The 16,494-nt window shown below is 40.9% G+C and overlaps 1 protein-coding gene across 1 annotated transcript; it reads left to right on the plus strand.

The window, feature by feature from the left end:
- Window positions 1-6,894: 6,894 nt before the first annotated feature.
- On the plus strand, window positions 6,895-16,258 carry LOC117484538 (2-oxoglutarate and iron-dependent oxygenase domain-containing protein 2-like). The gene is made up of 7 exons (XM_034132967.1): window positions 6,895-7,122; window positions 10,392-10,448; window positions 10,601-10,711; window positions 12,919-13,018; window positions 13,818-13,942; window positions 14,533-14,790; window positions 15,647-16,258. The coding sequence occupies exons 1-7, from the start codon at window positions 6,997-6,999 to the stop codon at window positions 15,911-15,913; spliced, it is 1,044 nt and encodes a 347-aa protein (XP_033988858.1). The 5' UTR covers window positions 6,895-6,996; the 3' UTR covers window positions 15,914-16,258.
- The last annotated feature ends 236 nt before the right edge of the window (window positions 16,259-16,494 follow it).

Genomic DNA, 16,494 nt, shown 5'->3' on the forward strand with positions numbered 1-16,494 from the left:
CCCATGTCATGGCCATTTCCACTGATCATAATTACATTGTTGAGGTATACTAAAATAGATTTATACTGTGCAATTTTCCAAACTCACATTGGTTTTGCATACAGCATCTCTGTCAAGCATGTGTATTCAGCAGTATTCACTCTCTCCACTAAACGACTCGTTGGAGCTCTTGCCCCCCCCTCCCTGTGAGCCTAGTGTGCTCCGATTGGTCAGCTCGGCCACTCGTTCTGATTAGTCAACCACCAGAGAGGCTGCGCCCATGTCTAACAGTGCTTTTCCCGGCTGCTCTCAGCGTAACATCAGTCTTATCATGGCGTCGGCACAGCCGTATATTTTATATACATATATATTTTTAACTGTTGTTATAGAAGAGTGTGACGGCCCCAGGGCCTTTGTCTTACGATGGGGTGGAGCTGAAGAGGCTAATCAGCACGATCACGGACACCTCCGGACACTACGGCCCCAGTCTCTCCAAAGCGGCTGCAGGAAGACTAACTCTGCGATCCTCTCAACCACCTATCTCTGCATTTACCACAATAAATGTGCCGTGGTTTTGTAAACTCGTGTATGTCTCCTTGTCTTTGTGGCCTACGAGCCGCTCATAACAAAGAGTAAGTTATTTTTACCCGTTATAAACTACTACTGTTTGATGAGAAATCAAATCATGGTTTGCTATATATGAATTCAGGGAAGAAAGGATAGGCCTACTAAGTATTTCCATTAAACTTTATTTTTAGAAATGTACAAAATGAACATAAATATACATATATACACGGTATATCATCCATTCCTCCTCCTCGCATCTTGCCTGCGCACAGTCGGTGCGGTGCCTTTTAGCACGAGGCCTCAGTAGTAGTAGAAGTGCCTTTTAGCACGTCATGGATTGTCCGCCAGGATCTGGCTGGACGAAATCAAATGCAAATCACAAAATATTAGAGAAACTTAGTTGTTTTAGATTCGTTAGTAGTAGTTGTGTAATGAACAGCTTGCCTGCTAATATGCTAACCTAGCTTTGTTTACCTTGGTAGCTAACACGATATGAACGTTAGCTTGGAGGAAAGGCAACTATAATGCAGTGTAATAAAACTACTATGAACAAAAGCTAGTGGTTCATATTAGGCTAGCAATAACGTTTTTATAATTGCAATCGTATACGGGTATTCTGCTACCATACAATGTAACTTGCATGAATACATTGTTTTGCGCTAGCATACAGCTAGCCTCGTTAGCTACATGCAGTATATGTACGGTCACAATGTACGGTAAATCACAGTACAGTATACTGTATGAGTATTCCGTGTGTGTGAATGCAGACATTCTCCTGCTATGAGATACATGTATGCAAGGCCATCTGCTGATATTAGAGTTGATATATGGAAACTCTAGCAACTTAGTTAGCACAGTTAGCACTGTGTCAATGGCTTAGCAGTCCAACACAGTTTACACATTTAAACAGTCTTGTTTGATAAATACACAAATAACAATGCAAACTTACAGGTTGTATACCCAGATTTTCCCCTGCTCCAAACGGTCCAAACAAGCTGTGCATATCCGGCCTCAAACTGGGCAATGTTTTGGAAGCTTTCGTCTGTGAAATGCCAGTTCTTCGAACCTCTGGAGGAGGAACACGCCGCTGCTGGTGTGGCCATAGCTCTTCGGGATTGGTCCATTTCGTTCCGGGTACCGCATGACATCAGGCGGTACCCGGAAGAATCAAATGGGCAGTGACGTATCTCCAACGAGGCGTTTTGGGGAGGTATTTTCTGTGTTAGAGTTTTACTCGCTACAGGGTGTACTTTGAGGGTTTTGACTCTGCACACCGTTTACATGCATAAAAACCTTCATAACACACAAGGGGACGGGTAATAACCGGAAAAGCATGACATGGGAGCTTTAATGTTTATCCTTGTTTTAAGTTGCAAATGGTCCTGCAGTGATGCAAAAAACCTTCCAGACTTTATCTGATAATAAAGTATCATCGTATGTTGTGAAAACAGCAGCATGGGTGTTTACATCTGTGCTTTAATATTTATTTACAGTATTTTAATAATCTCACCTCATCACAGAAGTCAGCGTTCTGCGTGCACACTATTGTTTTAGGGGCACCAAACCTGAACGAAAAGAGAAGAGGAGATTAATTTCAGGTTAAAAATATTGTTATTTCTTCGTCCTGATGGTTGCATTTTAGAAAAAGTCAGATTTTTTTTCTGATTTTACTTCCATTCTTGAGAGGATAATAAATACATGGATCCTGATATTGAAGACCAAGCCGGTGACGAGTGAGATTTTTCTAACAAAAACACACATGTGAAAGGGAAGGAAAATGGGAGACAGTGTGGGTGCCTCGAGGCGAATCATTTTCAGATTATATATATACACAGTATTCTGGTCTTGGACATCACTGAATCCTTTCTGGCAGGAAGATCATGGACTTTTACGAAAAGTTTTTCAGATAGACTTTCCATTTAACTTTGAATCTTAATATTCGATGATTCCTCTAAAGTAAAATATTTATTTTGAACCCTGAGTGCTGCTAGCAAGAATGGCATTACTAGAATGTGGTTAAAACCAGGAAAACCTATTGTGGATATGGGCATTGTTTAGGATATTTTGGAGGATTACCTTTGCTTTGAGATAGCGACACATTGAATATGTGACATGTCTCCATGCTTTAATGTTCAAAAAGCTCTTTATTTTTCTCGTACTAGAGGGAGAATCTCCAAAAACAGAATAGGGCCTCTTTAAGATTCACATATCATGAATGAGGCTTCAAACACCTGGTCAGGTAAAGTGTGATTACAGGTGATCTTGTGAAGTGTATCTACCTGTATATGCATTTGGAAATACATTTTGCGACAGAGAGAGCGTCCGTCCTCTGAACCGGAAAAGCTTCGGGCCATTTACTGAAGTAATCGATGAGCACTATGACGTTAGAGTTCCCCTGCTGCGTCTCTGGGAAAGGCCCTGAGGAAGAGGAAGAGGAAGATAAGGTGAGGGGAGGTGAGGTAAAGTAAGGTGAGGTAAGGTAAGATCAGGTAAGGTGAGGTAAGGTAAGATCAGGTAAGGTGAGGTGAGGTGAGGTAAGGTAAGATAAGATAAGATAAGGTGAGGTGAGGTAAGGTGAGGTGAGGTAAGGTGAGGTAAGGTGAGGTAAGGTAAGGTGAGGTAAGGTAAGGTGAGGTAAGATAAGGTAAGGTAAGGTGAGGTAAGGTAAGGTGAGGTAAGGTAAGGTAAGGTAAGGTGAGGTAAGGTGAGGTGAGGTAAGATAAGGTGAGGTAAGGTAAGGTGAGGTAAGGTGAGGTGAGGTAAGATAAGGTGAGGTAAGGTAAGGTGAGGTAAGGTAAGGTGAGGTAAGATAAGGTAAGGTGAGATGAGGTAAGGTGAGGTAAGGTGAGGTGAGGTAAGGTGAGGTAAGGTGAGGTAAGGTGAGATAAGGTAAGGTGAGGTAAGGTGAGGTAAGGTGAGGTAAGGTGAGGTAAGGTGAGGTAAGGCAATGTAACATTTAGTAAGAAATAAAACAGCAGATAAATATAATTTGAGGAAATTAAATGAAGGCAAAAACCTATAATGTCGATTCCAACGATCTCCCAAGGTGCGTCCACTTTAATGGGCCGGACCGTCCTGGCCAGGTTTTTACTCCTTTCTGTGTGCTGACAGGTGTCACACACTTTGATCTGAAACAGGACACAGTTCAAAGTTAAATATTAATATAACTATTAAGTCACAGTGTCATAGAGTAGAGCAGGTGTTGGACCCTGAAGGCAGCATCTCCCTGGTCCAATGGGATTTTGGATTATTGCAGAAAATAATCTCTTAGTCAAACAAACGTTTATGATACTGACATGTTTAGTTCAGCAAGATAATCTCCACATATTAACACCACTTTATGATTTTGTAAGGAAAAAGCTAACTGCAGGCTATAAGGAACTACAGCACGGTCACATGACTTCACGTCACCACCGCTAAGCTAAAGGTGGCTAATGTTGGGCTATAAAGGAACTACAGCACGGTCACATGACTTCACGTCTCCACCGCTAAGCTAAAGGTGGCTAATGTTGGGCTATAAAGGAACTACAGCACGGTCACATGACTTCACGTCACCACCGCTAAGCTAAAGGTGGCTAATGTTGGGCGTGATGACGTTTCGTCGTCTCATTTAGACACTTGTTAGCAACCGACAGTGGGTTATTTACAGATGTATTTTATGTCGTAAAACTAAAAGTGAAAATCTCTTCAGCTTGTGTCAACCTCAGACCTTATTTCAGGATAATAACCTAAAACACATTCAGAAAAAACTTCAACACCAGGGGACAGGAAGGGATACAATGCTGACTCATCCCTTGGTTTTAGGACTCATTCCTGCACCACTGCATTAAAGACGAACGTACCCAGTCCACCACATCCTTGATGATGCCCAGCCAGTAGTACTTGCTCTGGATTCGGTGCACGGTCTTCTTCTGGCCGAGGTGATGACCGATGTCGTTGAAGTGGCAGTCGAGGAAAATCTGCCTCTTCCTCTCCGCCTCGATCACCACCTCCCTCTTCTCCTCCTTCTTCGGCCCGACGTAGTACAGCTTCCCCTCTGAGTGAAGGAAGACACAATATTAGATTTTGGATTATAGAAGATTCCTTAAAATCATATTTTAAGTTCTGCTTTGGGTTGTAGACTTTGTGTTTTAAGTAAGGGATAATGAATACAACTCTTAAGGTTGATATGTCTCTATAATGACCGCCTCGCTGCACATTATCCGCCTATTTCACGGCCACATACTTAACAAACCAACGACTTGACTCACAATATCAATTGAAAATGATTATATTGACTTAAAAACGATCGTCAATTCCACCGGGCACTATTTTGCTTGGCAGCGGTGTGTTATCGAGTATTAACAACCTCTGCAATCTCCAAATTAACCAATCAGAATCGATTATTCAATTAAGCCGTGTAATTTAACATTCATCACAAATCTAAATAAAGTATGTAACCCTGCCTTGTTTATTTTGAAAGGCATTCTAACAGGAAAAATGAAATGCAAATATAAGATTCAGATAATCAAAAGGTGGGGTAGGTAATTTTGGAGAAACCAGCTCGAGTGCGCTAGAATTTGAAAATACACAACCGGAGAAAATCTGGCACTTCCTTACAGAGCCCCTCCTCCAACACACACGAACGCGCACATGACCAATGAGGGCACGAGATAAGTTTGTGCACAGATGGAAGGCTGACAGGCAGGTAAGCCATCCAGTTATTTTAGCCGGGCCGGCTAAAATGATTGGTCGTGCTTTTTACAGTATTACGGCTTCCACAGATGACTTTTTTTAATGGATTTTTTGTCAAAGCACTTCAGATATTCATTGCTATCGGGATGTTAAGAGCATTCCATGGAATATAACAAAAAGTGTATCTCGAGCCGGTTTCTCAAACTTACCTACCCCACCTTTAATAAAAGATGAATCAGATAATTAAATTTGCAGAGAAAAATATTTTCTTTGGAGGAAGAACATGACTGCGATTAAAGGCAGAATTCCGAGACAAAAAAAATCGAAATATATAAACATTTTTATTTTTCAGAATTCTGAGATTTAAGTCAAAACTCACATGTTTTTGTTTTAACTTTTGGTCACAGACCCAAATGTCTTGGAGAAATGTGGCCCTTATCCTCTTCCGTAGAAGTCAGCTCCTCAGTTTGGCATACTTATGTCCAAACAAAGTAGACTTATATAATTTATCTTCCATCAAAAACACAGGGTAACTCGGCGATATGAAAGCCAGTTTAGAAACACCTGATACACACAGTTGTGGTGGAACATTACGGGAGACATAATTCACCGTGGTATATAGTGTGTGTTGCACTACGGACCTGAATCAAGGCTGTGAAAAACAAACCCCTTACCATCAATGATGAACTTCTGAGCGTATCTTTTGAGATTCTTCTTCCTGAGAGGATGCATGGTGTGAGGAAAGCATCCTTTAGCCACAAAAGTGTAAATATCTCCCAGTTTGTTGGAGCTGGACTCCAGCACCACCTCCTCCTCAGCGACCTGCAGAGACTCTGAGCTCAACATGCTTTACTCTGAAAATCACTCAAGTGAACAGCGAGTATGACGCTAGGTAAACAACATGTGCTATAGAGTACTAATCGGCATGTTTAGCAGCAATGAAAACGTCTGCTAATGTTGCTAATCATCCAAAATACAATCAGGATGAAAATACTGGGCTTGTGCCTGTCTGTCTTCTTCTTCTCTCGGTTTTTGGCGGATTGCAAACAACTTTAAGGTGCATACCGCCACCTACTGTACAAGAGTGTGTATCACCATATCATCCTATCACCACTTGTGGAATTATACCACTGTATTTACGTTGTTTTAAATTCTTCCAATCAATCCTGTTTCACTCAAATACTTAATAATGGCCTTCCTGGTAGCTCTCACCCCCTCACATTCTGTTCCCAGTATCCCCACCAGGCTCCGTGTCTGTCTTCTTCTTCTGCTGCTTTTTAAATAACGTAGTTTGTATTCTATTGGTTTAGCATGAGCTCCCCCTTCTGGCCAGTGAATGGTACTTCATGTAAACTCCAGATGAACAAAATAATGTAAACAATGTTTTTGATAAATTACAAAATGACACAAGTATAAATACATTAATAAATAAATACATATATTAAATTAATACATGAGTCAGGGTTTAAGTAAATGAATACGGAAATAAATAGAGTATATAAATGAACAAAGTTTGTAATCAAATATATGGTAATTCCCTAAAATATGTTGCATTTAAATCTCACAAGTGAGAAACTGTACACTTTAAAAGTTTGGATGTAATAACATGTAAGTCTGTATTTTTACAAAAGTAGCTTTTATTTTGAAAACCTCGAACCGGAAGTATACTGTTTGTTGCCTGCTACTTGCTAAAAACAGCCGTTGAGCTTGTCAGTTGGTTATTTTTGCGTTTGTTTGCACGTTTTTATCAACATATTAGATTATAAACGGGTTAACATGACAAACGAGGATCGTCAGTTTTATATCTGTAACTGTTTCACAACTGATAACATCTTTCTGGAGGAATACAAGCTCCATGTCCGCTTCGTCTCCGAGCAGCAGTTCAGACGGGACTATGGCGTAGTGAGTAAACTGTTCATAATATCGCGATAGTTCAGACTGGACTATCATTCAGTGCGTAAACAGTTCATAATATCGCGATAGTTCAGACTGGACAATCATTCAATGAGTAAACCGTTTTTTTATTTATTCAAGCCCATGAATATTTTGTATACAACAAATAATGGTCCATTTCAGAATATTACATATGATATGTTTTATAATGATTGATCATTAAAGTGTTATCAAAGCTGGTAAAGGTGCAGCTAGTTTTAAAGGGCCCATGTCATGGCCATTTCCACTGATCATAATTACATTGTTGAGGTATACTAAAATAGATTTATACTGTGCAATTTTCCAAACTCACATTGGTTTCGCATACAGCATCTCTGTCAAGCATGTGTATTCAGCAGTATTCACTCTCTCCACTAAACGACTCGTTGGAGCTCTTGCCCCCCCCCTCCCTGTGAGCCTAGTGTGCTCCGATTGGTCAGCTCGGCCACTCTGTTCTGATTAGTCAACCACCAGAGAGGCTCCGCCCGCTTTTTTCGGGGAACATCAGTGTAATAATGGCGTCGGTACAGCTGATATTTTATACGCTAACTAACCGAACTGAACCTACAACTGTTGTTATAGAAGAGTGTGACGGCCCCAGGGCCTTTGTGCAGGGGAGTTGCAGGTCTTACGGTGGGGTGGAGCTGAAGAGGCTAATCAGCGCGATCACGGACACCTCCGTAGCCGGTGCTATTAATCCCAGCGGCCCAGCGATTCTCTCCCCGACCACCTATCTCTGCATTTACCACAATAAATGTGCCGTGGTTTTGTAAACTCGTGTATGTCTCCTTGCCTTTCCGTTGTGGCCTACGAGCCGGTCATAACAAAGAGTAAGTTATTTTTACCTGTAATAAACTACTACTGTTTGATGAGAAATCAAATCATGGTTTGCTATATATGAATGATATGTTATAGGAGCAAATAATTCAGGGAAGAAAGGATAGGCCTACTAAGTATTTCCATTCAACTTTATTTTTAGAAATGTACAAAATGAACATAAATATACATATATACACACGGTATATCATCCATTCCTCCTCGCATCTTGCCTGGGCGCAGCCGGTGCCTTTTAGCACGAGGCCTCAGTAGTAGTAGAATCCCGTCCCCGTCATGTATTGTCCGCCAGGATCTGGCTGGACGAAATCAAATGCAAATCACAAAATATTAGAGAAACTTAGTTGTTTTAGATTCGTTAGTAGTAGTTGTGGTAGGAGTGTGGATCTATCTAATGAACAGCTTGCCTGCTAATATGCTAACCTAGCTTTGTTTACCTTGGTAGCTAACACGTTATGAACGTTAGCTTGGAGGAACGGCAACTATAATGGAGTGTAATAAAACTTCTATGAACAAAAGCTAGTGGTTCATATTAGGCTAGCAATAACGTGTTTATAATTGCAATCGTATACGGGTATTCTGCTACGTTCGGTCATACATTGTAACTTGCATGAATACATTGTTTTGCGCTAGCATACAGCTAACCTCGTGAGCTATACATGCAGTATGTACATGTACTGTCACAATGTACGGTAAATCACCCGGTGTGTGTGACTGCAGACATTCTCCTGCCATGACAAACATGTAAGGCCATCTGCTGACATTGTAGTTGATATATTTAAACGCTAGCAACGTAGCATAACAAAAATGTTTTTCCGACCAAACCTAGGTCTAGCTCCGTGGGTTAGATCGGTAGCATACACGCTACGCCAGCTATAATGTAATTACGTTTCGCGACTGACCGCACAGCAAATCACCCGGAGTATACTGTCAATAGGTATTTTGTGTGTGAATGCAGACATTCTCCTGCTATGAGATACATGTATGCAAGGCCATCTGCTGATATTAGAGTTGATATATGGAAACGCTAGCAACTTAGTTAGCACTGTGTCAATGGCTTAGCAGTCCAACACAGTTTACACATTTAAACAGTCTTGTTTGATAAATACACAAATAACAATGCAAACTTACAGGTTGTGTACCCGAATCTTCCCCTGCTCCAAACGGTCCAAACAAGCTGTGCATATCCGGCCTCAAACTGGGCAATGTTTTGGAAGCTTTCGTCTGTGAAATGCCGGTTCTTCGAACCTCTGAAGGAACAGTGTTAAAAAGACATTTCAACCACTGACTTCGTCGTGGTTCTTCCGTCGGTAGGACAAACAGCTCAGATTTCTCCTCACATTTCAGGAAACAGGTCCTTGGCAGTGGCATGACTGGATCGATTGTGAACTGAACCAGAGCTTCCAACAGTAAATGTTAGGCTGGCAGAGGGTGCGGCCAGCGCCGCTGGGTGTGGCCATAGCTCTTCGGGATTGGTCCATTTAGTTCCGGGTACCGCATGACATCATGCCGTACCCGGAACTAAATGGAAGACTCAAATGGGCAGTGACGTATCTCCAACGAGGCGTTTTGGGGAGGTATTTTCTGTGTTAGAGTTTTACTCGCTACAGGGTGTACTTTGAGGGTTTTGACTCTGCACACCGTTTACATGCATAAAAACCTTCATAACACACAAGGGGACGGGTAATAACCGGAAAAGCATGACATGGGAGCTTTAATGACTCTGTATACTGCAGGGTAGCTTGTGAATTTACTCCAGGTGGAACTCAAGTCTGATTTAACACTTGATTATATTTCACATCATTCATCATGCAAAGTAACTAAAGGTATTAAATACATGTAGTGGAGTAAAAGTACACCATTTACCTCGGAACTGTAGTGGAGTAAAAGTACAAAGGAGCATAAAATGGAAATACTCAAGTAAAGTACAAGTACTTCTAAATTGTACTTAAAGGTAGGGTAGGTAAGTTTGAGAAACCGGCTTGAGAGACACTTTTTGTTATATTCCATGGAATGCTCTTAACATCCCGATAGCAATGAATATTTTAAGTGCTTTGACCAAAAATCCATACAAGAATGTCATCTGTGGAAGCCGTAATACTGTAAAAAGCACGACCAATCATTTTAGCCGGCCCGGCTAAAATAACTGTATGGCCTGTCAGCCTGTCAGCCTTCCATCTGTGCACAAACTTATCTCGTGCCCTCATTGGTCATGTGCGCGTTCGTGTGTGTTGGAGGAGGGGCTCTGTAAGGAAGTGGCAGATTTTTTCCGGCTGTGTATTTTCAAATTCTAGCGATCTCGAGCTGGTTTCTCCAAAATTACCTACCCCACCTTTAAGTACAGTACTTGAGTAAATGTACTTAGTTACTTCCCACCTCTGATTATCTTCATTATTGATACTCAGGTGCTGAGGAGGCTTGGCTGTGTGACGGACGCACAGTTTGAGGATGTGTTCAACAAGGTGAGAACTTTTATTTTTATTTTTGATGTGCCTCAGGAGCAGAGGTGGAAGAAATACTCAGATGTTGTACTTGAGTAAAAGTAGAAGTACTCAGATCTTGTACTTGAGTAAAAGTAAAAGTACTCAAACTCATCACGACTTTTCCTGTTTAGATTTCACAGGAAGTGGACCGGCGAAGGCGTCTTAGTGTGACGTGTGCAGAGAGAGCTGCTGCTATAAAAGACACGTACCGGCCTCTGCATCCGCACGTCTACCACCTGCAGGTACATAACACCTCATCGTTATTAAAGGTCTCCTATCATGCAAAATGCACTTTTTCATGTCTTTTATACATACATATTTGTCCCCGGTGTGGGGGACAAAGTGAAAACCCTCTCTCGTTTCCACCGTACCTAAATCTCTAAAAACGAGCTAACAACGGAGCTGATCCAGATTTTCTGCCGTTATGACGTAATATCTGAAATGTGGGCGGGCTTTAGACCCACGGCCCTATCAGAAACTTCGCTATCAGAAACAATGAGCGAAGTGTTTTGGACGTAATATGGTCTTTGTTTAGATTAGCAAGCATTGCCATCACTCAGAGCTAACCTGTACTGGAGAGAGTATGTGTAAAGAAGCAGGAAATAAAAAGGAACTCACCTTGTGGTAAACCTGAGAGAGAAAAAGAGTTTGAGCTCCATACTGTTTCAGAAATAATCCTTGATGTGGTTTGGAACATGATATGGTGTTTAATCACAGCAGAATTTAGCTGAGTATTAAGCTACGGACCCAGAATCAGCACTTTAGTAACAGGGCTGAAATAGAGGGATTTGAGGCTAGAATGCATGATCTGTTTGGTATTTTGAGCAAAACACTTCATAGACATGTTTTTTATATATTTTATATATATCTGAGAGCTATAATATGTGCCTAAACATTGCTTTTTTTCACGAAACTGTGTCTCAGGGCTTCTTAAAGGTAGGGTAGGTAAGTTTGAGAAACCGGCTCGAGATCGCTAGAATTTGAAAATACACAACCGGAGAAAATCTGCCACTTCCTTATAGAGCCCCTCCTCCAACACACACGAACGCGCACATGACCAATGAGGGCACGAGATAAGTTTGTGCACAGATGGAAGGCTGACAGGCAGGTAGGACATCCAGTTATTTTAGCCGGGCCGGCTAAAATGATTGGTCGTACTTTTTACAGTACTACGGCTTCCACAGATGACATTTTTTTATGGATTTTTTGTCAAAGGACTTCAGATATTCATTGCTATCGGGATGTTAAGAGCATTCCATGGAATATAACAAAAAGTGTATCTCGAGCCGGTTTCTCAAACTTACCTACCCTACCTTTAACCTTTAAAAAACTATGAATGTGTCATACCCACCTAACGGGAAGAAACTCAGCGAACTGACGACAAACCATTTTTACCGAAACCAAACACAAGTCTCACAAGAAGAGTCTAAATGAGCCCTGAGTGATCGTGGCATGGGAAGCAAACCCAGACATCACACGACGTAGCTTTACGGAGCAAATACAGCAAATATGTCTTACCTTTTGCTGTTTCTGATCAAAAGTTGTGTTCAATGGCATTAAAACGAGAAAAACGCGGCTGAAGGTTAATCCAATGTGTCTGTGTCACTTTGAAATGATTACTGATAATCCATCACCATATTTATGTCAATAACGGAGTTTTCATATAGCTGCTATCATAGCTACCAGAGTGTATGGCAGCTTCCGGTTTTGGGCATTCTGGCTACGCATCACTCATTCACCAATGGGTAATGTTTAGATGGATTTTAGGAACTTCCCCTTGATTCTATTGGCTCTAACGGTTCAAAAGAGATGTCAATCATCAAAATCGACCGAAGGGGGCCAGAGATATGGCAAATGCACCCAAATGACCCCAGAAGTGTTTTTCTTCTAAACCTCTCTAAAAAGGTCAAATGTCACTTGTTTTGCATCAATCTTGATACAGGGTACTTAGTATATGTTATAGTTTGGATTCCTAAAGCTTTTAGTCTCCGATCCCATCATTCAAGGGTGGTTTTCACTATAAGTAATGTTTTTTGGACGGACATTATCATTTACATGTTTTAATATGTTCAATCTGAATTTAAAATAAAACAATTCTATATTGATTCTGACTCTTCTAAATCCAACTCACAGGTGTATCATTGCTTTGAGAAAAAAAGATTATTAATTTACCCCTTTTAGAAGTGAAGATATAGTCATTTGTTCTGGGAATGTCATTTTCGAGCCTGAGACCTGAAAAACAGATTAACAGGTTAAGGCAGGGATTATTAGCAGTGAGTTCTCCTTAGCAACGGTCTGTTCTCCTTAGTAACGGTCTGCTAGCTGCATTGACAACCTCTGGAAAGTCCAAAATGAACAATCAGAATCGAGTATACAACTCAGCATGTGTGCACACAGTAACACATCGCTGAAACACACCTGCAACCCCCCCCCCCCACTCTCTCCTCAGGAGTCCTACCTCACTCCAAAGTTCAAGCAGATAGTGGATTTCTGCCGAGTCAGCGCCGTCAGGGGGGGGGCTCTCGGAGACTTGCTGCAGGAGGAGGCAGGTGAGAGGTTCACCTTTGACCTCTTCGTGAATAATGTGCACTTTTAATGTCAATTACAGTAGATTTCATTTTATTTGTTGGTTGACTGAAGATTACGCCATGTGCCATGCAAGTCCCGGTTATACAGGATATAAAAAAGTCCTGAAATACATTTTAAATATGTTACAAAGACAGTGAAATTAACAGTTGAACCAAATATTAAAAGGGCCCTATTATGTTTTTTAGGGTGTTCCCTTTCCTGTAGTGAGTTATAAACATTACAAAGACGTTGAAAGGTGAAGCTGACGCAACACAAATTAATAATTCCCATTTTTCTCTGTTGACTTTAAAGAGTATACATACTGTTATGCTTGCTATGTCTTAGTTCAAAATTATATTTAAAATATCATTTTATTAAAAAAATGTGGTTGAATCCCAAGTGTACAGATACTATCACGTAAGGCTTGGTTATACAGGGCATACAAATGTCTTAAAATCCATTTTTAAATGTATTAAAAAAGCAAAAACATGGGAAGTATTAGCTCTCATACAAAAACATTTGTAAAAATGTTCCCTTTTAGGATGATGGAGTTGGTAAAATTGAAGTTGTTTTAATGACGATCTCAAATTAAAAGGATTCAGCAAACAGTATTTTTAAAGCAGGATATAAATAAAGGCGGATAACATTTTAATTACTTATTAAAGGAACAGAAACCCTCTTCTCTAGTGGCCTAATAATGAACAAAACTAAATACAAAACAATCCCCCCTGCACCTGTTTCCCCCCTTTATAACCATTGATTCCCATGTTTCTGTTGAAGCTGCCCGAGTTTATCGCTTCCCGGTGTTTGAGAGAAGCTTCTGTGAGCAGCTGGTGGAGGAGCTGGAGCACTTTGAGCAGTCCTCCGCCCCCAAAGGAAGACCCAACACCATGAACCACTACGGGGTAATTCAACCTCCAAAACACTATTTATTCACTGCACATTCACATTTAATACTTATGGTGCCATGAGATTTTGATCTTTGGCCTCCTGTAGTCCCTCAGTCAGGAAATATGAGAAGCTCGATGAAATATCAGAGGTTTCGTGCGAGGACTTTTATATAAATATAAGGGTCATGACAGGAACACTACATGTGAATAGGGTCAAATATTTAACTAATAGATATCACTATAAAACGTCCTCACTTTTTGTATTACAACTTTTATGAAATATTATGTTTATATGTGTAAATTAGGCATTTTCTAATCAAATATGTTTTATTTACGGAGTATTCCAGAACAGAATTGTGAACATTTGGTAAATCCATGTTAAAAAGTATTGTTTTATTTTGTTTGCATATTCAAATCAAGTTTTTACAAGTTTTCTGACGTTTCATGTCTAAATATGCAAATTAGGCTTCATGTGATCCTAACTGTTGGTGAATTCAGGAGAAATCTACAGACCCAAACAGACAAAGTTAGTCAAATAAACTCCTGCGTTTTAGCTGCTTTCTTACCTCTAGTCTGAAAGTGTGTTATTCATGAATGTCCTCCAGATCCTGCTGAATGAACTGGGCTTCGACGAGGGCTTCATCACGCCGCTCCGCCAGCGTTACCTGCAGCCGCTCACCTCCCTGCTCTACCCCGACTGTGGGGGGGGCAGCCTGGACAGCCACAAGGCCTTCGTGGTGAAATACGACATGGACGAAGACCGGGACCTGAGCTACCACTACGACAACGCAGAGGTCACGCTGAACGTTTCCCTCGGAAAGGACTTCACAGAGGGAAACCTTTATTTTGGGGATATGAGACAGGTGAATATATATACTTGTAATACTACCCACACCTACACCCCCGGGTTATACTCAGGGTTTCCTTAAAAGGCATCTTAAAATGAGGCCTTAATTGGTATAATTAGTCATGAAAAATGGTAAGACATGAGAATTGGCATTACAATTTTGACGTTGCAGAGTAGAATTTCAAAAATGATTGGTAACATGTTTTGAAATCACCTTTGGCATCGTACCTTAAAGTGACACAGACTTTAAGAAAACATTGAATGTTTTGAATGCCTTGTGCCAATATATTATCTAACAGCATGTGCATTTGCTAAATTTGTCTTTCAAAAATAAACTATGTAGTAGATTTAAGTGCTAATTCACATTCTGGGTTTTAAAACTCCAGGACCATTTTTAGTTTTAACTCTGTCCCAAAAATAATAGAAGCAAAAGTCAGTGTAAACCTTCAAATATTAAAATCCTTTAACCTTCACTTAACCTAATATCTACTTTATATGCTGTGTTTTAATTTTGTTTACCATTGGCCAATTGTATTATATCGCGGGCATTGTAAACAAATGATGTGTAGGACAGTGACATTTCTGCTATGAGTATTTTTATATAACAGACAGGAAATAAACACTAAAGGGAACAGTAGAAGAAGACAGACAGGAAGTTAACACTTAAGGGAACAGCAGAAGAAGACAGACCGGAAGTAAACACTAACGGGAACAGTAGGAGAAGGTAAACAGGAAGTAAACACTAACGGGAACACAGTTTGGGCTCTGTAGTGTTTAAGGACTGGTTAGTGGGACAGAAACTGGGAACAGTGGTATTTGGGAACATTGCTCTTCACCACTGATGCTGGTTATTGGTGTTTATGTCTCTGCAGGTAGCTCTAAGTGAGATGCAGTGTTGGGAGGTGGAGCACAGGGTGAGCGAGGGTCTCCTGCACCGGGGCCAGCAGATGCACGGGGCCCTGCCCATCTCCTCGGGCCGGCGCTGGAACCTCATCGTCTGGATTCGAGCGTCGCAGGAGCGCAACAAGATCTGCCCCATGTGCAACCGCAGGCCGGAGCTGGTGGAGGGCGGGGGCTTCGCTGACGGCTTCACCAAACCCTGCATCGCCCCACTGAACGCTGCATGTGTGCTAACGTGACCAGAAATACCCCCAGTTAACGGGAGGGAACCCCCAGTTAATGGAAGAAATTAGTAGTTGAAAGAACAGGGTATGTGTCACTTTGGTATTTATGACATGTTGAGTGATTTTTATGACCCCCATAAAACCTAAATCCCTTTGATGTGACAGGTGTCAGTGCACCTGTTGTAGTGCCCCCCTAATAAACCATTGTCTTCATTCTTGTTATGACTTGTTTGTTTAGCTGTTTATTGTTTTATTGCCCCCTATAAAGTATTGTTCTTAAATAGGGGGGTCATAAGACTTTATTGACCGTTTGTCTGTGAACCTGTTGTAGTGTCCCCCCTAGTAAACCATTGTTGTCAATATTTGTTTTAGGACTTATTTGCTCACCTATTGTTGTTGTATTGCCCCCTATAAAGTATTGTTCTTAAATAGGGGGGTCATAAGACTTTATTGACCCTTTGTTCTTGCGATATAATATGGTTATATGACATTTAAGGATGTAATTTTCTAAAGTTGTCTAGTGGGGGGCTGATAATACTTTATTGACCCTTTGTGGTAATATATGTTTTTCTGACATTTAAGGATGTCTTTTGAAG

The sequence above is a fragment of the Trematomus bernacchii genome, unplaced genomic scaffold (assembly GCF_902827165.1).
Source record: "Trematomus bernacchii unplaced genomic scaffold, fTreBer1.1, whole genome shotgun sequence".
In the NCBI taxonomy this organism is placed as follows: domain Eukaryota; kingdom Metazoa; phylum Chordata; class Actinopteri; order Perciformes; family Nototheniidae; genus Trematomus; species Trematomus bernacchii.

Bases quoted from the DNA above. Each gene is read 5' to 3' on its own strand.
- LOC117484538 (XM_034132967.1), top strand. From the start codon at position 6,997: ATGACAAACGAGGATCGTCAGTTTTATATCTGTAACTGTTTCACAACT. The intron at 13,019-13,817 runs GTGAGAGGTTCA...TTTCTGTTGAAG, and splicing joins CTTGCTGCAGGAGGAGGCAG to CTGCCCGAGTTTATCGCTTC. The intron at 14,791-15,646 runs GTGAATATATAT...ATGTCTCTGCAG, and splicing joins ATTTTGGGGATATGAGACAG to GTAGCTCTAAGTGAGATGCA.